Genomic DNA, 22,464 nt, shown 5'->3' on the forward strand with positions numbered 1-22,464 from the left:
AGTCCCCATTCAAAGTGGCTAAAACTTTTCAGGGGTCACTACCCTGACACACGTGTGGTGTAGGGCAGCTGCTCGTGCAGCAGCAGTCACTGAGAAAGCAGTTGTGGAGATGTTAATTACGAGGTGAAAGTATTTCCTGGTAACTTGTCTGTGGAGTCCCCAGTGTAGCTGCTAGGCTGCTGTAAAACCCAGCAGGTTTTGCAGGGAAGTGAAATGTTTCCAAGAAAGAGAACAGTGCAGTGCCTTTCACCTGGCTGAACTCCTTGGTTTAGAATGTCTTTATCTTGTTGCATGTATCACAGATGAATTTCTTGCTACTTCTTGAAGTACTGAGAATGCTCCTTCTTTTCCAGCCACGTTTTTAGCATTGTGTGGATTTCTGCATTTTTAAATTTTTTTTTGTTTGTTTTATCTTGCATGTTCAATATTCACCCAGAGACTGATCTAAATCCAATATGGTAGAGATGGGATACAGAAAGGGCAGCAAGTCCCCATAATTCTAGCTGGTAGATAGGAAAGTAAGGGCACTGAAAGCTTTTTATTATCAGACTTGTTCTTTTTCTTCCTCTCAATTTCCAATCAACAGAGCCTTCTTTTCATCTTACTGCTTCACCTACTGCTCTCATGTTGATTGTTCCTTCCCTGCCTACTGCTGCACCTCTGCTCTTCTCTGCTCCTGATCAATGCTCCCACTCATTATTCTTGCTCTTTGGTCAAATTATGCTTTCAGGCAATCTCTTTTTATTCTTCCTCCCTGTGTTTAGAGGGTTCTCTTGGACATGCCTGCCGCTAGGCAGGCTCAAGGCCATTGTTCACCAAACAGGGATTACATTAATCCTGTCATTCAGCTTTCCACAAATGAAGAGGTCCTGGTGTTTTTTTCAAAATAATGCATCATGTGGTAAAATAATGACTTGCTTAGCAGTTGTTCTTGAATTTCTGCAAAAAATATTTATGCTGCCTTTTAGAAATCACTTGTGTTTTTTATCTGTTATTTGAAGAAATTTTAAAGGGTGGAAATTTTAAGTACTGTATGTGGTGGGGTGTTTTTTTTCTGTTTGTTTGTTTTTAATCTATTAATGAGAGGTAAAAGCTGTTTTACAGACTTTCCTAACTACAGAAAGTATTTTCTGGTATCTTCAGTTAATCCCCAGCCTTGTTTTTTTCCTGTGTTTTTCAGTGATGAGGCTATGAGGAAGGCTGGTGTTGCCCATAATAAATCCAGCAAAGATATGGAGAGTCATGTGTTTATGAAGGCCAAAACAAGGGTAAAGTATCTCTATTTGTTTCCAGTAGTTATAGGGGTGTCAAAAGAGGCATGGAACAACCCACAGAAATAGCAAACCAATGCACTTAGTTAACTGTCTCTGCTTTTGAGTACATAGTTGTGCAAAATTTTTGATTTATGTGTGCTTCTTTTACCCTGAGGTGAAGTGAGGTGGTTTGCATCCAATGTGTGCATGAAACTGGACTTCAGGCCGAGACAGATTTGCTGATGATGCTGCAGCATTTAATGCATATGTGAGACTGCACTTAATTCTTGTCCAGAGACTTGTGTGTAGTGAATTGCATAGAATTTCCTTTATCTACAGCATAGCACCATTCCCTGTGACCAGTTTGGTGGTCAGGAGGGTCTAAGATATCAAAAGAAAAGGCTGTGTCAAGAGTAACCAAAGGGAAGTGCTGTGGTCTCTGTTAAAGTCTGGTTATCATGTACTATTCTAGACTCTGCCAAAATGGAAACTTCTTTCCTGGCGTGGTGCTGGGAGAAACTGGGTAGTGCTGCTGTCTCCAAACAAGCCATGTTTGAGATAGAACTTGTCCTGGTGAAAATTCCATAATGCTGATGTGAAAAATGTGTGCCTGCTGCTGGCAGCCTCACTGGCGAGGTGGTGGGTTCATGGGCAGGAAGGCCAGCTCAGCACTGCGCGCTTTCGCTGGCACACCATCAAGTACAGCAATAAAGTGCTGCAAAGAATAGTTCTCATTACTTCTGGCACTTCTGTCGTATGTTAGTCTTTAAAGTTAACTGATTTGTATTTGTAATAATAACTTCTCTTGACAAAAGTTCTGGCAGTGTGACTGTGACGTGGTTCAAGGGCTGAAGTCAGGCAGTGTGCCAAGTAAGCAGGTTCAATCCTGAAGTCAAAAGGAACTGGAGTGCATAAGAAGTGGAACACTGATGTGTTGGTTTAGAACTGAAATTTAGAAAGAATTCACATATTGTGATTCTGTTAATGTGACTGTCACGGGGGTTCTTTCCTGTGAATTTTGTGGTTTCTTGGCCTTCTTATCTGATCAACCACAATGTCCTGTTAGTAAAAATCTTCTCACTTAATGAACAGACTGTTCCTTGTAAATGAACTACTTTGAGAAGCCTACAGATGATGTAAAGTAAAATCTGTTACCTTGAGGAAGAATACTGAAGAGCCAGAAAGCCAAAGTTGCAATGACTTTATTCCCAGTCCTAAAATATACTAATTTTTCATCTTTAGGAGGAATATCTTTCTCTTGTGGCCAGACTAATTATCCATTTTCGAGATATTCGTAAGTAATTGTTCAGTGGGGTTTTTTTAATTGTTGTGTTTTTCCTAGTAATGGGGTTGCTCATCCCATGGTGACATTATTACATACTTAATTTCTAAATACTCTTTTACACATCCATTGATAATTGAAAAGACTTTGAGAAATTATTTAAACTTACTACTTTTTCTGCCTTCCTGTTTTTTTCCCCCCCCCATATTTATTCTTTCTTTCTGTTGTTTGTGTAGCATTCTAGTTACCAAATTGGCTTGGGTTAATGTATTTTATTAGAACTACAGTAGACAGTGACTTTTTTATCATGTGAATATATTTCTTGTAGAGAGTATTTTTCAAGGGTCAAATTTATGTGACAAAATTAACAAAGGCAATTAATTGTTCTTCCTTTGCAGACAATAAGAAATCTCAAGCCTCAGTCAGCGGTAAGAAATCCTGTTTTAAATTTTTCCTCCCCTTGTTTTTATCTTCCTCCACCCCCAGCCCCCAATTTCTCAACCGACAGCTTGGAAATCAGGGCTGTACTAAGTGTGTACTAAGGTACTTAGTACAGTGTGTACTAAGTGTACCAAGGATGTGGATTCCCATAGTATAGCTGGAATATTAAATGCTGCTCTGTGTGCACAGGATTCAGATGATGACAGTTGTCTTGAAAGACACTGAATTTATCCACTGTATAATAAATATGATGTTATAGGGAGAACCGTATAGCAGAGTGTTTCCTCTGCTCTCAGCACTGCTGCTTCATGTGGGCATCAAGAGGAAGAGTAGTTGGATCCACAGTGGGACTCTTCTCTTGGTTTTTGAGGTTACAGGCTGGATATCCTCATGGAGTTTTGTTGGCAGTTTCACCTTGCATGTGAATTCAGAGGTGGTTAATAAGTTTCTTTTCTCTAATGTATTTAGAATCTATTTGGAGCTTTACAAATCTGAAGCACTTGTAATTAGAGTGGAGATTATTTAAAAGGTACAAAAATGTGCCAGAAGCCTCTTGTATCCCAGGCAGAGCAGTGAATGTTCTCAGGGTGTTGGATTTGGATCTGGATCTGGACATGATCTGCAGCTGACAAATCAGACTGTATGATGGAGAACAGAGGTTTTGGGGGAGGCAGTTGCATGGCTGGCTGCATATTGGTAACTCTTTTCTTTGTAGATCCAATGAATGCCCTGCAGAATCTAACTGGGGGTCCCCCAGCAGGGGCGCCTGGAATGGGCATGGCTTCTCGAGCTCAGGGAGCACCGATGAGTGGGATGAGTGGCCTTGGCCCTATGGGACAGCAGATGAGTCTCCCAGGGCAGCAGCAGCCTCCTGGAACCTCGGGAATGGCCCCTCATGGTATGCCTGGTGTCTCTACAGCTACTCAGCAGAGTAAGTATTCACTTCAGTTCAGCCACTGCAATTGTTAGATCAGCTTTCCAGTATACAGCTTTTTTTTTTCCACAAGCAAAGGGTTCTGAATAGATTTTATACTTCTGGCTAAATCAGCCAAGTGAACTGCAGGAAGAATTGATTTCAAACACTGTTACCTAATGGGATAAGTGTCTTTCTTACAATAGAGAGGAACAGTCTAGCTGTTGTATGAGAAAATGCTTCTTTTGTCTTACAAGATGTGAACTTGAGAATTTTGTAGAACACACCTAAGTTTTCTGTGGACACAGTGCTTCCTGATGATGCGCTCTGTGCATACTTGCTCCTGAACGTTTTTCCAGTCTTCACCTAGGCTGCTGACTCAATATAGGCAGTGAGAATTAGAGATTGGTAGTAGGAAGTGTCATTGGAGGAGAGGGTCTCTTACAATGGCATGTAGATAGGACAAGGGGTAATGGCTTTAAACTGAAAGAGGGTAGATTTAGATTAGATGTAAGGGAGAAATTCATCACTGTGAGAGTGAGAGGCACTGGAACATGTTGCCCAGAGAAGTGGTGGATGCTCCATCACTGGATGTGTTCATGGTGAGGTTGGATGGGGCTTTGAGCAACCTGCTCTAGTGGGAGGTTGGAACTAGGTGATCATTAAAGTCCTTTCAAACCCAAACCATTTTAGAATTCTGTGATTAATTCTGCTGTTCATGTCTCTTGCATTTGAGGAAGCAAAAGTATATGCTGCTAATGAAGAACACTAATATGTGTTAGGGATTATTGACAATTATTGTGAGTTATACTGGCTAACTGTCTCTTGCACTGTTTGGGTCTCATGTGTTAAGTACAGTCTACCTTGTTTTTAGCCCAGCTTCAGCTTCAGCAGATAGCTCAGCAGCAACAGCAGCAGCAGCAACAATTCCAGCAGCAGCAGGTGGCTTTGCAGCAGCAGCAGTTCCAGGCCCAGCAGTCAGCCATGCAACAACAGTTTCAGGTCCAGCAGCAGCAGGCAGCAGCAGCTGCAGCAGCCCAGCAGCAGCAGCAGCAACAGCAGCAGTTGCAAGCCGTCCAGCAGCAGCAGCACATGCTGAAACTGCAGATGCAGCAGCAGCAAAACCAACAGCAGGTGATGATAAATGATCAAAATGACAGTTGAGGTGATCTGTGTTCAGTTACTTGTCAAGTGAGGGTTGACTTGTATTGAAGGTACTGAATATCAGCTCTGCCTGTTATTAACACGTTTCCACTTTAGGGTAGGACTTCAGTTTAAACTGGCAAGTTAATTTGCAACAATATACTACATCCCAGAGGAGAGGTTTAATGGTTGGTTGATTCCTTTCTTCTGCCATAGCAATGAAGAATTAAAACTTTTGTCTCTTGATAAACATCAGGATAGTCTTTCATTCTGACAAGAATACAGATGTGGAAAAGAACTAGAAGCACCATATTACTCTAGAAATAGTGTCTGTTTTCTCATTGTGTGAATTACACATTGTCACTTCAAAAAAATGCTTGCCAAGCACATCATACATATATATATGTATACATCTCATCCTTAGACTCAAAAGCAGAAGAGGAGACTTCACCTGTCGCTCTTAGGCAGTTTTTGGTAAACAGTGGTGCTGATGTCAGCTTGTTACGTTTGAAGAAGTGCTTCTGAGCCTCTTTGTCCAGGAGAAGCTCTTGGAATTCATCTTTGCTTCTGAAAACAGTTTTAGTAGTTGGACAAGCTTGTAATATTGAAACCATGGGATGTGCATTATGTAGTTTGGCTATATGAAGAGTGGGAGGATAAAAAGGTTGGGCTTTCCTTTTGGACTTAAACCAGTGTGATGTATTGGGGTTCTGTTTGCTCTTGGTTTATGCTGGTTTATCTTATAAAAATAAGGCTGCCATTGTGTTGTTGGAAGCTTTAGCATTCTGGCTTTTCTTGCTTTTCAGATGCAGCAGCAACAGCAGCAGCAGCAACTACAGCGAATTGCCCAAATGCAGCAGCTGCAGGCAGCACAGGCTATGCAGGCACAGCAGCAGCAGCAACAGCAGCAGCAAATACCACAACAGCAGATACAGCAGCAGCCACCTCAACAAGTAATGCAACAGCAGATGCAACAGATACAGCAGCAACAACAGCAGCAACAGCAGCAGCAGCAACAACAACAGGTTGCTCAGGCACAACAGTCTCAGCTTCCACCACAGTCCCAGCCTCAGCCCCAGCCCATGGTATCTCAGCCACAGGCAATCTCAGGACAAATTCCTGGTCAGGTTATGCCTGTTACTCTTACGCCACAGCAATTAAAAGCAATGCAGGTAAGGGCTAGTGACCAGCTGATTGTTAGTTCATTATTCTCTAGAGAAATGGGAAAAATTCTTTTACTTTTGCTAATGAAGTAGGAAAAAACAGTTTATGAAGAGATCAGTAGTTAGCATGAATATAGAGAGTTTCAAGGTTTATATCTGGGCCTGCCAGTAGAGAACAGTGTTGTGTCTAGGAGCAGGACTTGTGGAAATGTATAAAAACCATTTATGCAGCTAATATTTAAGAAATAATTTGTCTTATTCTTGAATGGATAAGTAAACAAAAAAAAGAAAATCTAGTTAAAGAAAAATTACCTTCATGATATTCACTGTTGTAGAACATAAGTTCTTTGAAGTGCCTAGTGCATGTGAGTGGAGCCAGTGCTGGCTCTCTAGCATGCTGGCTTCACTTCTGCTGCCATGTTTAGAGATTTTGGTCAAAGTTTAACATGCTGGTAGTTGTGGTGAGAATGTGACAAAGACAGTTTTTACTCTGTTGAGCCTCTTGGCTGGGTTATTCTCTTAATGGTGCAGCTTTTTTGAACTGTTGTATTGCAGACTCTTTTTTTTTTTTTTTCTGGCCTCCGTATGTGCAGTTGAGCAAAAGTTCAGATGTAATCTCAAGACTTGCTTTTCTTTGGGTCATTCTGGGGAGGAATGGAGTGTCAGCCATGCTTGAGACATTATTGACCCCATATGGACAAGTTGGTGCATCCACTTTGTGCTCCTGACAGCTAAGCTAGGAGTAGTTAGATGTCATGTACATCACACTGACAGTCATAATGCATGTAGAAACATTTGAAATGCTGGTTGTGGGTAGGTGCTTAACAGAGTGTGCTTGAGGCAAACCAACACGTATGTGGTTAACTGTTTGCTACAGAGTTAAGGTATCTAGTATTGAAGTAGGAAGACCTTGTAGTACAGGGAAGAAGTTGCAAGAAGAAATTGAATCTTGGGTGCACAGTCTGTGGGAAGACTGTTCTAAATATTAGAAAAATGGGAACTTGTTTTCATAAAGAAAGCTCAAAAAAATCTAGGAAGAGTCTTTGTGTGAGGCTGATCTTGTCTCTGCACCTTTTTTTATGCATATAGTCAAAGTAGTTGACACAGAAGTGTCATACTCTAATCAGATACATATGTCTACTTCATTCTTTCATTTCATACTGAAGGTAAGAGCTCAGCTGGTCCAGCAGCAGCAAGCAGCAGCAGCAGTGCAAGCAGCTCAGGCCCAAGCTGTTCAGATGGGAGCTTCAGGGCAGGTAAGGGCCCAGGAGCCAGTATCACTAGTTACAGACCTGTAGCGAGTGCATGCTAGAGGTGAGCATGAAGATGGGTTTCTGGTGGCTTTCTGATAAGGGGTCTGACCTTGGTCTTCCCCTTTATAAAGGGGTTATGGGCTTTTATGCTGTTTTTTCTTTGCTGGGTGTCAGAGGCAGGATTTCGTTGACAACCTCTCTGTGCATGCTCTCTGTCCTGAGGAGGTAAGATTGTTGCCTGTACTGACACGGGAATGCGCACTCAATAAGATGGCCTACTGTGGTCACGTCTGACTGTTGGTACCTGGAGTGTATCACCTCTCCTTTCCTTAAACTTTCTTAGGTGACTGCTTTGTTGTGTAAACTGATTTCTGTATTGTGAATCTTTGCCTGCTATCTTTACTCACATGTGATTTATCTTCCATCTCCACGTATCAACCATAAAAATAGTACAGACAATGAAATCTCTGCACTCTCCTTTCTTTCCTTTCATTTCATTCTTTTTCTGAGTGAAATGGGCAGTAGATACAGATTGCTCTTGTTCTGGATGTGAATTGTGAAGAAAAAAAGGCATGAGTCTCAAGTGCAGAGTTACATTTTTAAAAAACAACAAAAAAGTGCTGGGTGAAAGCTTATTTTCTAACACAGTTTTCTTATCCTGCAATACACTTGTAGCCCCAGTGATTGTTCCTTGATGTGTGTCTGGTATGAAGGAGACATGGGGGAAAAAGTATTGGGAATGGCTTGAGCTGAACCTCTCATCCCGTTTTCACAAGAATATGAAATAGTCTTTCGTGGCTTACCCCTGTAGTGTTTCATATTGAGGCATTTTACAGACATGGGTAAGTACAATTATCACTGCTTTGTAGATGAAGAGACTGAGGCAGACAGATGAAATGAGGCTAACTAGAATTAATGGTGGTTTTCTTTTTGTATAGCCAGACATCCCATGTCTGCATGCACCATTTTCCCTTCAGTGCACAAGTACTAATATAGATTCAATAAAACACTTGGAAGTTTTTACACGGACTCTAATAATAATGGGTTCTGCAACATACATCTCCCAGGCTTGTATCAGGAATAATGTCCTGTATCCTTGTAGCTCTCGTGTGACACACATCTTTGTTGGTGGCTAGGTTCTGTTTCTTTGTTGGTCCTTTTGGTTGTGTCCACATGACATAGGATGTAAAAGCTGAGCAGTGGTAAGTACAAACACAGTACTGACAGCAATGCAGAATTCTCTTTCTACAATTGAAATGTGAATTAAAACTTCTACTTGTTTCTTAAATAATTTCCAGGTGTTGAACTGCAGGGACTTAGGCTGACTGGAAGGAGACTCTTGACTTTTTTTCTTTGTACTAACTTAATGGTGCTCTTTTCAACTCTTGAGCGGATGGATTGTGCTTATGTAGAGTCAACTTCTTTCTTGGCCTTTTTAGTGAATTCATATGCCAGTGGCTTAACAGCACAGTGCACCTGAAGTTCCAGGTGATCAGATGGTTGACAGCAGGTTTTGTACTGCAGCTTTATTGAGGTGTGTGATGTAAACTCAGGGACTGCTCATTATCTGTCACAGAGGGAGTTTAGAAAATGGCTTTACTCCATTTGTGTTCATGCCATTGCAATATGAGTCTACTAAAATTCACTTAACACTGTGAAGTCCAATAATCAAATGAGGTTCTTATACTTTGTAAATATTTTCTGCATATGATATTTAGTTTTAAGATTGTGGCTGTGTGCACTATTACTAGGCAGCTTCAATGTTGAGAGTAAATATGCATTTTCTTTATAAGAAGTTTATTTTAAGAGAAGATTTTGATTTGTATTTAGTATGTTTCTTGCTAGCACCAGTGTTTTTAAAAAAAATCTACCTTGATTTCATCATTTGGTTCAGGGAAGCTTTAGTTATAAACAAACCCTATCCAAACTTTTGCTTGTGACATTTAAAATTAGTCTTTAGGGGCTCTCAAACTGGGAATTTTGGTTGATGTGGCTGTGTTTTTCTTTTTCTGTAAAGTTTCTGTTCATCCTTCCTACATAAATGTAAAAGCAGTCCCAGGTTTAAACATGGATCCATGTGAGTTTTGAAGTTCTTCTCTGAAGTTGTAAAGACATCATGCAGGTGGATGTTACCATGTTTGGGTGTCTAATCCTTGTGAGCGTGTAACTCACAGCTGAAGCTGATAAATAGTGTCCTAGTGACCACAGACGGCTACACAAACACTTGCAGCCCCAAGAGAAAATCTGTAATCAGCTGGAGTTAAGTATTTAAAGTTTAAATGGCTGTTCCAGTGTAAGCCCTTTAGGTGCTCACAGTGCAGATGGGCTGGCTGTTGGTTGCTTTTTGACCAGAGCTGCCTTTTGTGGAGTGACAGTGGCAGAGGACTTACATATGCTCACCAGAAGCTGCATATTTATGGAATTCTGGATCTTTGGATTTTAGATGAAAGAAAATTACAGGTTCAGGATTCTAATTGTTTTATTCCACTTCATTTTTATCAAATAGTGGGGTTTGTATCTTGCAGTGGAGGGAAACTCCCTTCTGCTTACTCTGTTTTTATGGGGCAAAATTCTTGTTTCTGTTAATTGCGATAAATCAATTTACCTTGTGGAGGAATATTTGCCTTCAGTTTAAATCTCTTTCAAAAGTATTTGAATACTTTTGGGTGTCTTCTGTTTTTAAACTTAACAAGAACAGCTCCTTCATGGATATGTTGTTTGCATTGAACAAGTGTGATCTTTGGAACCCCATTTCCCGACTTCGTTGTCAAAGGGTCACAGGTTTCATAAATGTAAATCAGATGTAGAACATGGAAAAAGTAGATTACCTCTGTTAAGAGAGTGGAATTGGTGTCATCTTATACATATACTTCCTCTCCAAAGCACACATTTCAAAAAACAAGAAATACAAACAATCAAACCCAAAGTTGGGTGCAAGTGCATACATGTTTGACCAACCGCAGTAAAACAAACAGCTGAAAGCCTTTGAGTCAGAGTTGGTTGAGCTGATGTTCAGTGCTTTGCCAGACACATGAACGATGAATATGCTTCAAATTTCCTTGACCTCGGAGGAGGAAATCTGAATCTTTACAGTTTGGTGGTGTGGCATGAGAAACAGGACCAAGATGGGACATGTGGGTCACCATAACATCCCTGGGATTTCACACGCTCCAGAGATCCATGTGCATTCACAAGGGTCTAAGATGGGGTGATTGTGCCTGGAAGGATATGTTGAATTTTTTTTTTCCCCTAGCAGTTTCCCTTTTTTTTTTTTATGTTGTTGTTGTTAGGGTTGTGTTGCTTCACCAGCTCTCATGTTGATACTATAGCTCTTCACTGCACTTTGTAGCATCCACCTGCGCTTCATGCCAGGGCTGGGTTGTTGTTTGCTTGTGGTGGCTGTTGCATGCTGTGTGTGTACATGTGCATGTGTGTGTGATGTCTGAAGCGCCCTCATTTGTTTCCCTTTGAAATCCTGTCTCTGACCATCCCTCTTTGCCTGGATGGAAAGGGACTGCATTGCTCTGGTGTTGTGAACTAACAATTGTGTTGGATTTGACACTATTTTCTTTATCAGTTATGGCTTTCCTTTTTCAGTCTTGCTATGTTGTATTTAATTTTATTTATTTTTAACAATTGTAAGCACATGCATTCTTTGACTCTCTGGAGACATGTTGCTGGCTGCTTCAGTCCATTTACATAGAACACTAAGCAAGAATACCCCCAAACCACTTACTGAAAGGAGACTTCATTAACTCGTAGAATAGTTAGGGCCTGTGTACGTTCCTTGGTGATATGTATGCTGGGAAAGAAAAAAGTAGCCCAGAGAACTTTTACCACAGATCTCTGAAGTACCAAAGAGTAGCTTTTACTGATAAGTGAATCTGCTAAAGTTACCTGAGTGCTACCTCAAAAATATGCTGTATTTGCTGTCAATTCTCATACAGGGTGTAATAGCAAATTCTAAGTAACAGAGAGCTATGCAGATACACATGACTAAATCTGTGTGGCTCATGCAGGTTGGTAGTTCTGAACGGTACTTCTAGAAGCTGGAGAGTAGCTTAGTCCTAATACTATTTTAAAATACAAATTCATTCTAATCTCACCTTCATAAATCGTCTAAATGATTGTACTTTACATCGTGCTCAGAATCAAATAGTGCATGAATAAGCTTGAGGCAGATTATGGACTCATAACATTTTAGTGCAGCTTAGTAAATGAGGAATAGGTATTTGTTAATGATGGAAATTACAAGGATATATTTGATTTATTCTATGGATTATAGAAGGAAGCAAATGGCTTATTCAAACCCAGAAATTCTTTTTGTTGTCTTTGGCATTGTAACAGTGTCACAGGTTAGGCTGGGCTGAAATTCTGCTCCCTGTGGAGGATTTGTGCTGATGGTTGCTGTTGAACTGTCTGCCAAATTCTTTTATAATGAAGGATGACATTTGCAAATACCGCTGACTCCTTTGAGTCCACAGTGAGGGAAAGCACATCAGAAACCTGTGGCACTATATCGCTTCTTATATGGAGCATTCTTGACAACAATCCTAAGAGCACTTATTTCCAAGAATTCTAGAAATTCAAGATGTCATGCAAAATTTAGGAAAAGCCATTCATGCAAATGATAGCGTGGTCAACCCGTGAATCTGAATCTACGTATCAGCTATCTCAAGATACCTAGAAGTCATTAGGTGCCTTCTGAAAAATGGCTAGGGAGTGTATAAAAAGGAGTTTGATTTATCAAGTAGTGTGTTAGGTTAACCTTTAGAGAAAAGCTGACTAACCTTCCCCTCGTGCTCCCCTCCCCCCTAATTCCTGCAGGTCGCATGTGCTTCTCATCCTGCCAGTGCACTGCATTTCTTGTTTTGCGATTACTTTTGTCTGTTGTCCCTCTGTCCTCAAAGATGATCACCGCACCTATGGCCCGAGGTGGGATGCAAATAAGACCACGGTTCCCGCCTACCACCGCTGTGTCCGCCACGCCGCCAAGCTCCGTGCCTTTGGGCGGACAGCAAATGCCACAGGTATTTACTGAGTCGAGCACGTGGTGCCAGGGATTGTGCAAAGCATTCGACGCGTGGTTGTGTAGCACTTGCTGTCAAGCGAGGGGAAGGTCACTTTTTCACCAAACAATCAACTCGCTCGTGTTACCCAGGGTATCGGGCTCTTTAGGGTGTATATGGATCCTTTTTCATTTTAAATAATAGGTTTTCTGAGAGTTTGGGATATAAAATAAAGCATTTTTAAAGCAGCATAGATGTTTAACATTTTAAAACATTTCCATGTTCAAAATTGATTCAAGTCCCAAATTAGATCTTTGTAGTTTACTCTTCGTCTGCAAGCGTGCATTTATGAGAGCAATGCAAGTCAGTATGGCAGTGCCCTGGCTGAATTGTGTCTGGGACCTTACTTATCATGTGTTCGTGCTCTGTACAGGTGCTTCTTCATTAATAATATGCTTGGCTCATTTCAGTTGGAGTAGCTTAGTGATATGGTATCAGGGACCAAGAAAAATGGAGCTATTCTTTTCTTCCATGGTTGTGTAGGAGGACCTGCCAGGAGGATTCCACTTGTGCCTGCGTCAGAGAAGAACCTGTGTAGGCAGGCTGGGAGCACCTATCCAGCTGTTGCTGGAACATGTGTGAGGTCAGAGTACTGCATCTGCCTGATGCAGGTCCAGATCTGCTAAAGACCTCGCAGTCATGTTTTGCAAGAAAATGTGCCTTTTGGGGGAAGCAGGAATGGGGAGACATAGGGTGAAATAGAACCGAGTTCTTACCAGTAAGTCACAGAACGTGTTACTGCTTTGCTCTGCAGAAGTTTGCTGAACCCTATGTAATTGAGGTTGGTTAAAACACATACTGTATTCTGACAGTGGAATAGTGTTCATCTGCATTTTTCTGTTATTCATGAACCTCATGTTTTGCTCTTCTAGATGCTAATTTACAACTTTAATACCAAGTGCAGTTTTAGGTCTTAATACCGCTGCATTTTTTTCAAAGATTTAATGAAATTTTCTTTGCTCTTTGCATTTTTGTTTCCTCTGCAAGCTTGTCAGGGGGCTGTGGAATGTCTGAAACTGCTTCCTAGAGCTGCTGCATCAGGTTTAGTAGGCACAGCCTTTTCTTTTCAGGAATTTGCTAAGGTACAAACAGTGACCAGAAAGGTTCTGCAGACTTAAGCAAACGCATCCATTGTTATTTGTGGCTTAAGATGGATGGTAGTTTCAATCCAGATCATTTTTTGTGTCAGCTGAAATGAAACCCAAGCATAGCTCTTAAGTCAAAGGAGAATTTACTTTGAGCTTTATTCACTGTAGCAGTTATATATAATGAGACGATAATCTTCTGTGTGAAGTATTCATAATGTTTGGTTTGACAATGAGGCTTTCTGTAAGATATTTAAGTGTCAGTTTGTATTACATTTACTATTTGAGTCATAAAATAAACACCTCTAGTTTAAGACCCCTAGTTCAAGCATTTAGTGCCATAGGCTGATCTTGTAGTGCTGTCCTGTCTGCGGCTATTGAGGAGCTTTGATTTCTGACACCTAGTGAATTGGTCACCAAGGAGTGCTCTCAGAAGCATGCCAAGGACTGTGAAAATGATGTAGAAGATCAAACAACTGTAGAAGGCTGAAGAATAAAGCAATTTCTTTATGAACAGTGATTGGAGTGAAAATGTCTTCTAAGCATGTGGTAGGTTGAGTGAGTGAGTCATGGTTTAATGGTGGTAAGAAGAATGATTTTAAAGCCAGTCTGATATGTCATATACTTGACAGTTCTGGACCAACATGAATCTCTAGTGCTGTCTGCCAAGACATTTTGTTCAGGTTGTAGGTAGATTAGAAATGTTGTGATTTACACCTCTTAATTTAGTAAAATGCTTAAATAGTATTGTCTGTTGGATATATTATAACTTGCTTGTCATCAGAGCCCTTGCAGCTGTTCACAATAGGAGTAAAGGGCTGTGGCACATAGCTGGTTATTAATTACCCACTTAAGAGTATCGTCCCCCGTCCCCTTGACTACAGTATCAAAAGTGATTTAGACTTGGTGATAGGTAGTTCAGGCTGTGTTTTCTCTTTCAAGAAGAATCTCAGTATTGCACTGAAGTGTCTCGTTCAACAAGACCAGGTGTGATATCAATACTGTGTGGCTTTTTATTTTTACATTGACAAAAATGCCAGTCTGTCCTTTTTTATTATAAGGCTTACTGGATTCTGCAGTGATTTTTTTTTTCTTACTGTTTGTTTGGTTTTGTTTTTTTCTTTTTTGCTGTTACAGTCTTTTCAATCATAACAATATAGTTACTACTAGGACATTGTATTCCACAATCTCCTGGTCTTTAGAATTACCAGAGAATTAGAACTGACCTTTTATTTCCTCGCAGAAGTTTGTTTGTGACTGAATAGTTACTAAACATGAAGTCCAGTCGATGTTAATGGCAGTTTTTGAACAGCTAAGGCAAGTTTGATGTGTTATCTTTTGATTGGTTCAAGAAACCTGCTGATCTTGAAATTTTAAAAGATTAGTATTTAGCTTTTGCTGTAGCAGTTAGTTAACTAGTATGCTTATACAAGTAATTCTTCTGTATTTCTAGTGTAAAAACCTTCAAGTTCCACCTGCAAACGTATTGGATTCTGCAATAGTATGGACTCCCAATTTATCATTGGCACAGAAATTTTCATTGAACTGAAAATACAGGAGAAAAACTAAACCTGAATTAATATTAAAATAAAGCAAGGGATACTGAGCCTTAGGTGTCAGAGGATCAAAGCCTGACTGTGACTATGGAAACCTGGATCTGAACTTACTTGAAGCTCTGCAGTGTTTCCATTTTTTTCCACAAAGCAGCATAATGGTGCACTTCAAAGCCAGTGTACAGCAGAGCAGGCAAGGCTCTGCTTACTGCTTACTATTGGAACTCAAAGTACAGCAGTGTAAATGCTTTCTAGAGTTTCCCTTTAGACTAAAATAGTTTCTGCTGTTCCTCATTCTTGCCCATCACTACCTTGTTGCTGTCTCCTTTTTCTTGCCCTTTGCTTCTGCATGTTGTACGCTCTTGGCTCTGGGAGCTTCTGAAAAACTCTCGCTAGTCTGATGATCTGCATGCTGTTCCTTGCATTCAGTGCCAGTTTGTTCCAGCAAACTAGAGACAGGAAGCCTCTTGGAGCAGGCTTTAATCTAAATGCTAAGAATAGCTTTGATTTAGTTGATAGTAAGTGCAAACTTTCGTTGTGCAAGCCTAAATATCTTTTGGGCAAGACTTTGGAAAATTAGGGCTTGGTGTCACAATCACTGTAGAGTCACAGGGTAAATTCACATTCAGTGGGCTGTAGTAGCTGTACATAAATATGCTTGCACATGCAGGAACTCTTTCTGCAGTGGAAAAATAGATAGTTGCATTTCCTTATATACGTTGAAGATGAATGGTATACAAATGGCCAGTAACTATGGCTATACTCTGGAGTTAAATATGAAGCTAAATGAGTTTAACGGGGTTAAAGCTCTAGAGGGAGTTTTTTTGTCTTTTGGGTTTGCTGGTATTTTTGGTGGTTTTAAGCCTTCTTTTTAGTCAGTGGGAGTCAGTTGGAAACGGCATTTGCTAGAAGCTGAAATTGCATTAAATTGTTGTAGTCATAATCCATATCCTGCAAACAATGTAGAACTCTAAAGCTGAAAGCGTCTTTAGACCTGTTCTATAGAAGCTATTATGTATCAAATTAACTGCTTTCAGATAAAAGTAAGGTGGTAAGTTCAGAATCACATGCTTCCGAGTGTGTGTTTTTGAACATGTTGCAGTTTTGCTTAATGTTAGACATTAGCCTTTGGTATTCTGGAATGAAGCTGACAGAGAGCAGACATGTTAAGAAGGAAGGCTGTTTGCCTGTGCTTGTAATTAAATGAGAAGGGGTTATGCAAAAAAAATCTAATTAGTTCTATGCTGATGTGCGCATTAGATGCTGCATGTTCTTTTCTTTGCTTTTCTGCACCTTTGCAAGCCAATGGGAAGGGACCTTGGTGCTGAAGTAGACACAGAAACTTAAGTTCAGTGAAAATACCTAATGAAATTTTTCTGCTTCCTTCCCAAAACACAAGGATTTAAGTTTTTGGAAATAATTTTTATGTAACCAACTTGAGACATTTAAAAGGGCCCTGGTTTTCAGGAAGTGATGAACCACTCAAAAGTGGTCTTAGTCTGACTAGAAAAATGGGTGCAGCATCTGTCTGGGTAAGTTCTACATCACTTGCTGTGTGATAGAATGTTCATTGAATTGTAAAAAAAAAACTGGGAGTGCTGTTTGCAGTGTTCATCCTAGCTTCCTCCAAACAGTGGTGAGATGCTTGCTTTCTGTGGGAGGCAGACTATACTTTCCAGCCTCAGAAATGTTTTTCCAAGTGTTAAGAAGAGTCATGCTCTTCGAGAGTCCACCTCCTGTGGAAAAACAGTAAGCACAGTCTCAGTATTGGTTCATTATGGAGAAGAGGAAGATATAGCTGATTTAAAATGTCATTTTAGCCTCAAATTGTTCTAGATATTAACTTTGTTGGAGAGATTGCAAAGGTAATGGGGTTATGGAAGATTGAGGGGAAAAAAATAGTAGTATATCAGGCTGCCTTTGGATTAAAACTGTGCTTTAATGGATGATACTTCAAGTTTAGTATTTTTACATTTGTAGCCAGCTGGGGATTGTTTGGGTTGGAATTTGTTTATTTTGTTTTTTAATGGAGTACGACCTCTTGCTTAGCTGTAATGTGATACACCAAGCAAATCACTTCCTGTCCTGTTCAGTGCATACATGCAGAAGTAGACCATGCATTACTTACTTTTTAATGTGCTAAATATCATGTTCTCTGAAAAGAGCTGGATGATTTAGATGGATATTTAATGAGTGAAGGACAACACCAAGTTGCAGTGCCCGTGAAGTGTCTGGGACTTGTGGATTTACTGCGACCTTTGCTTAGGAATGGTTTAGATTGCAGGAAGCAGTTGTTAATCCATAAAGGTGCTAGTCAGTGACTCAGAGAATGGATGCATGGCTTGCTGAGTCACTGCTTCTGCAGGCTAATTCAGTTTCTTTGTATATAGCCTCAGGCCATAAGAGCTATGCATGTGTCTTAAACATGTTCACTTAATATCTGCATATCTATACCATGCTCCTGACCATGCCAGAGGCTTGGTTTGGTTTTGCTCTTTGTTAAGCGATCAAAGGGAAAAAGTCTGTTAGAACAAATGTAGGAATTTGAGCATCATCTGGCTCTGGTGCTTTACAGTATGCAGAACAAACTTGGTTGTTCTCCAGAGTTTGGTGCTGTTCTGGAAATGGTCTTATCTGGGTTTTTTTGTCCTTTAGGCACACCTCATCATTCTCCAAAGGAGAGAGAGAGCTGCTACTTTTTTTTTTTTTCCCACTCAGCTGTACAGTTTGGAGTGTTTCTGTCTCCGTCCAGATTTTCAAAGCTGAATATTTCAGCTAAAGTCAAGTCTGACAGACCTTTGAAGACTAATTAAACTGTCAAAATAAGGAAGGGTTTCTATGGCTGTTAATTCTCAAGTTAGAGCTGTATTTGCTTCCTTCTGTTCTCTATTCTAATAAAATGCTGGTTTTTCAGATGGCACTTCTGACATTTTAACTGCAACATGGTGGTTTGGGAAATCAAGAGCAATTATTATACAGTTATTCAAATTAAGTGCAGTTGTAATGGTTATTTCTAGTAAAGTTGATATGCAGTACTGCCCTGAGAGCCTCAAAATTCGTACAGGTGAGACCATCATTATGGGGGAGAACAGGAAACTAACACTTTTGTTCCTTGTAGGCCTGAGGATACGCTTCTCTCCATAGGTAAAGCCCTTTAGCTAGGTTCCCATCTCCTCTTCCCTTTTGTTGTTATTAATCTTATCTTTTTGCACGTTTCAGGTCAGCCAGAACAATATTACTATGATGTCATCCCCATCTCCTGTCCAACAAGCTCAGACACCCCAGTCAATGCCTCCACCACCACAACCATCTCCTCAGCCAGGCCAGCCAACTTCTCAGCCAAATTCAAACGTCAGGTGAGCTAGACTGCAGCTTTTGAGGACCTTTGTCAGTGCTGTAAGGATGAGGCTTTCAGAAGTATTCAATATATCTTACTCTGTTTCCACTGAAGTGGATTAATTTTAGTGTTGACTTCAGAGAGAGCACAGGTGGAGTTGTGCCAAGTACACTCTGAAACCCCTCATTTTAAGTAAAGAACCTGTATGTGGAATCCCCATGAAATCTCCTAGCAGAACTACAGAGTGGCATAAAAATGCTTAGTAGCAGCTTATCTGCTCACAGGCTTATCGTGCTTCCCTGTTGGACTTTGACAGGTTTGATTTTTATGCTTGTTTTTCAGCTCTGGCCCAGCTCCATCACCCAGCAGCTTTCTTCCCAGTCCATCTCCACAACCATCCCAGAGCCCAGCAGCTGCACGAACACCCCAGAATTTTAGTGTCCCATCCCCAGGTCCTTTAAACACTCCAGGTAAATGATCTGATAACTATACTGCAGATTCTGAGTTGGGGTGTGTTTTGGTAACTTTAATGGTTCCCAGGAAGCCTGTTATTGTTTGGCACAATGTAAACTCTTATACTGCTCCTGTGTGCTCTGCAGTTTGGAAAGCACGAGCTTAAGGAAAACTGCAGCAATTCGGTGTGTTGATTTAGTGTTAATGCACCAGAGTGAAGGTAAAATGATGACCTAGAAAATAGTTATATGAAACATTGGACTTTTTCAGAAAAAAAATGTATTAAATAGGAATTGATGTTCTGTCCACAGAACACATTATTTCTGCACAAAGACTAGAGGGTTGGACAAGCACGTAAACTGTCGAGGGCATCCAGTTGTGGATTTGGATGTTTGACATGAGCTACACTTTGAGAGTCCCACAGTTCAGAATATGAGAATGCTGTTCTGCAGTATCTTTTATCATCCTTGTGACATGCAGTCTTTACTTCTTGCCAGGAAATCCAAATTCTGTCATGAGTCCAGCCAGTTCTAGCCAGTCAGAGGAGCAACAATATCTGGAGAAACTCAAGCAGCTATCCAAATACATCGAGCCACTCCGCAGGATGATCAATAAAATAGATAAAAATGAAGGTGAGGTTCCCTGCATTTAGTGATGTATTTCTCACCGTCAGCTCTCACTTCTGATGGAAGCAGTACCTTGCCTTTTGTGATGGTCTCTACTCCAGGGATTAAAAGACAGTGAAAGTCACCTGTTTTCTCTTGCCCATAATTGTAAAGATTTTACTGTGAAGAGTGGTTAAAATCCTCACCCTTAAAGTCCCATCAGTTTTCATTTACTTCTGATGGTTTGAGACACACAGAGCTTACACAATCAATGTACTTATGATTAGGTGAAAGATCTTTGTTCCTCACTACTTTTGTCAGTGTTGGCTCGTGTTTCACTTTTAACAGTATTCTGTACTCCTGTCTGCAAGTATGGAAGCTGTTCTTGTCAGTGTTTCTGGTACTATTTCAGATAGGAAGAAGGACTTGAGTAAAATGAAGAGTCTCTTAGATATCCTGACTGACCCTTCAAAACGGTAACTTTTTTTCTTTTGACTGGACATGATTCCCCAGCTTGTCCAGCAATTTATTGTTTAGCATCCAGCCATGCTGGCATTGTGGCTGTAGGCCGAGGTGACCGTTCTGTGGTGATGAAATTTCTTCTTTTCTGCAGGTGCCCTCTGAAGACGCTGCAGAAATGCGAAATTGCTCTGGAGAAGCTGAAAAACGATATGGCTGTGGTACGTACTGCTTTGCTCTAGCAAGAGATAAGCAATTAATTCCAAAAGGTCTTATAATTTGGCAAAATGTTCTTTCCTATAGCTTCTAGAGTCCTTTGCATTTCATGCTTTAGAAGTTTACAACTATAAAACTTCGTAGAATCAATATTAGAGATTTCTTTTTTGGTGATGATTAAAAGGGGCTTCTCTTGTGTTTTAGCCTACTCCACCGCCTCCCCCAGTGCCCCCCACCAAACAGCAGTACTTGTGTCAGCCACTTCTGGATGCTGTTTTGGCCAACATCCGCTCGCCAGTCTTCAACCATTCCCTGTACCGCACGTTTATGCCGGCTATGACCGCGATTCACGGGCCGCCCATCACGTACGTGTGCCTGACCTGCTCTGTCCTAAACCTTCATTAGCTAAGGGAAAAGTATCTATTTCTAGAAACTGTTAAAAGAACAGAGGGGTTTATGGATGGGTGTGGGTTACCTTTCCTATTTACACCCATAAAATATTTGGCAAATGCAGTGTTGCTGTAACTTTTTCAGCTAGTCCTTTTGTGAACTGTATTTTATGCAGGGCTCCCGTTGTTTCCCCTCGAAAGCGGAAATATGAGGAGGATGAAAGACAGACCATACCAAATGTCTTACAAGGGGAAGTTGCAAGGTTAAATCCTAAGTTCCTGGTGAACCTGGACCCTTCCCACTGCAGTAACAACGGCACGGTTCATCTCATATGCAAGCTAGGTAAGCAAGAAGAAACTAAAGGTTGAATTCAGAAAGAAGTGCTGAGCTTGATCCCAGAAATGTGTGGAGTTTTCCGCTAAGGGTCTTGAATCTTGTCAACCTGTGACTTCTGCACAAAGTCCATACTTGGCAGATTCGTAGCACTGCGAAGTTAATCATGACGTTCTGCACAGCCTGCTTCAGGAGGTGCCTGGAGATGTCATTCACACTGATTCTTTCATTGCACTGAAGTTGCAATTGGTAATCACATGTAGTGTCTGGAAAATTATTTGTTGCTAGCAACATTCTTGATTCCTGATTTGACCCATACTGATGTGAGAATCGTTCTGCCTTCAACTAGGACAGAGATGAAGAAATATTAATTTTTAGGAGGGTCTGTTTCAACTTGTACTAACACTGACAATGGTGTATGTTCAAGAAAGAAATGCAGATTGCTTTTTTTGTCTCAGCTCAAAAATCATAAAGCATTATAGTCTATTGGTTTGCTCTTGGGTTCAGTGGGGAAAGTAGATTCCCTCCTCCACTTCATTCAATAAATCTGAACTGGTTCTGTCATGAATACTAGCACATAAGTTCTTAATTTTCAAAAATGAGCTGTCAGACCTAGTGAAGTTCAGCCAATGAAATGGTGGGGTTGGGAAGGTGCAGGAATGTGTAAGAGATGGAGCTCTGTTTGCAAGGCTTTTCTTCCAAGAATGAGTGTTGTTGAAGTGAGCAATGAGATTGCCTTTCAGTAAAAATGGGAGTGCACAGCCTGGTTCCACCTCGGGGTTCAGAGGCTAGAAACCAAGCTGAACTGTGCACAGAACCCCACTCTGTCCAGCAAGGAATGCTTTGTTCTGATTTGAAGTGTTTGCATTCTAGATGACAAGAATCTTCCAAATGTCCCACCACTACAGCTCAGCGTTCCAGCAGACTATCCAGATCAGAGCCCTCTGTGGATAAAAAACCCCAGACAGTATGGTATGAGGATGCTGGCTTGGTATTTGTTGGGTGTCTGCATGTGGCAATACTGGGGATACTTTAAAATTATTCTTTTTAAAATTAATTTATTTAACATTAAATTCTTTTATTTAAATTAAATTTTGCTTATTTTTATTGTAACTCCTTTTATCTGTTATCTTTTCTTTCCAGCAGCCAATCCCTTTTTGCAGTCAGTGTATCGGTACATGACTTCAAAACTGTTGCAACTTCCAGACAAGCATTCAGTCACAGCACTCTTAAATACCTGGGCACAAAGTATTCGTCAGGCCTGCCTCTCTGCTGCATAACATCTCACTGCTGAAACTGTGAAGCCAGAAAGAAGGTCTCAACAGCTGGCCTCTTCCACATGCCATTGGAAGATCACAGGCGTTTTGGGGAGGGCACTTCAGAAGAAAGAAGCCTTATGCTGTTTTGTTCCTAGGTGTCAGGTTCAGTAGAGAACCTGATGTTAGACTTAGCTTTCATGCTTTCTATCTTCTGCCTCTGTGGACTTTTGCCAGCATTTTCAAATATACAAAATGTG

The 22,464-nt window shown here is 40.7% G+C and overlaps 1 protein-coding gene across 3 annotated transcripts; it reads left to right on the plus strand.

Moving 5' to 3' along the window:
* Nucleotides 1-1,187: 1,187 nt before the first annotated feature.
* MED15 (mediator complex subunit 15) lies at nt 1,188-22,464 on the plus strand. 3 transcript variants are annotated; one of them, XM_008938129.1, is made up of 17 exons: nt 1,188-1,268; nt 2,496-2,547; nt 2,934-2,963; nt 3,692-3,907; nt 4,764-5,023; nt 5,845-6,214; nt 7,369-7,451; nt 12,359-12,478; nt 18,375-18,511; nt 18,835-18,962; nt 19,443-19,577; nt 19,963-20,026; nt 20,164-20,230; nt 20,430-20,590; nt 20,791-20,957; nt 21,822-21,920; nt 22,092-22,464. In XM_008938129.1, exons 1-17 carry the CDS (start codon nt 1,191-1,193, stop codon nt 22,226-22,228), a joined length of 2,304 nt encoding a protein of 767 aa, XP_008936377.1. In that variant the 5' UTR covers nt 1,188-1,190; the 3' UTR covers nt 22,229-22,464. The 3 variants fall into 3 exon arrangements, with proteins under 3 accessions (XP_008936377.1, XP_008936378.1, XP_008936379.1); XM_008938130.1 differs by lacking the exon at nt 12,359-12,478; XM_008938131.1 differs by lacking the exons at nt 3,692-3,907; nt 12,359-12,478.

This window comes from Merops nubicus, unplaced genomic scaffold (genome assembly GCF_000691845.1).
Source record: "Merops nubicus isolate BGI_N331 unplaced genomic scaffold, ASM69184v1 scaffold48803, whole genome shotgun sequence".
Lineage (NCBI taxonomy): Eukaryota > Metazoa > Chordata > Aves > Coraciiformes > Meropidae > Merops > Merops nubicus.

What these genes read in the sequence shown, in the direction of transcription:
- MED15 (XM_008938129.1), top strand. Translation starts at nt 1,191, where the DNA reads ATGAGGAAGGCTGGTGTTGCCCATAATAAATCCAGCAAAGATATGGAG. An exon ending in CAGCCAAATTCAAACGTCAG is followed by an intron (nt 18,512 to 18,834) that starts GTGAGCTAGACT and finishes CTTGTTTTTCAG; the next exon opens with CTCTGGCCCAGCTCCATCAC. An exon ending in TGAAAAACGATATGGCTGTG is followed by an intron (nt 20,231 to 20,429) that starts GTACGTACTGCT and finishes CTTGTGTTTTAG; the next exon opens with CCTACTCCACCGCCTCCCCC.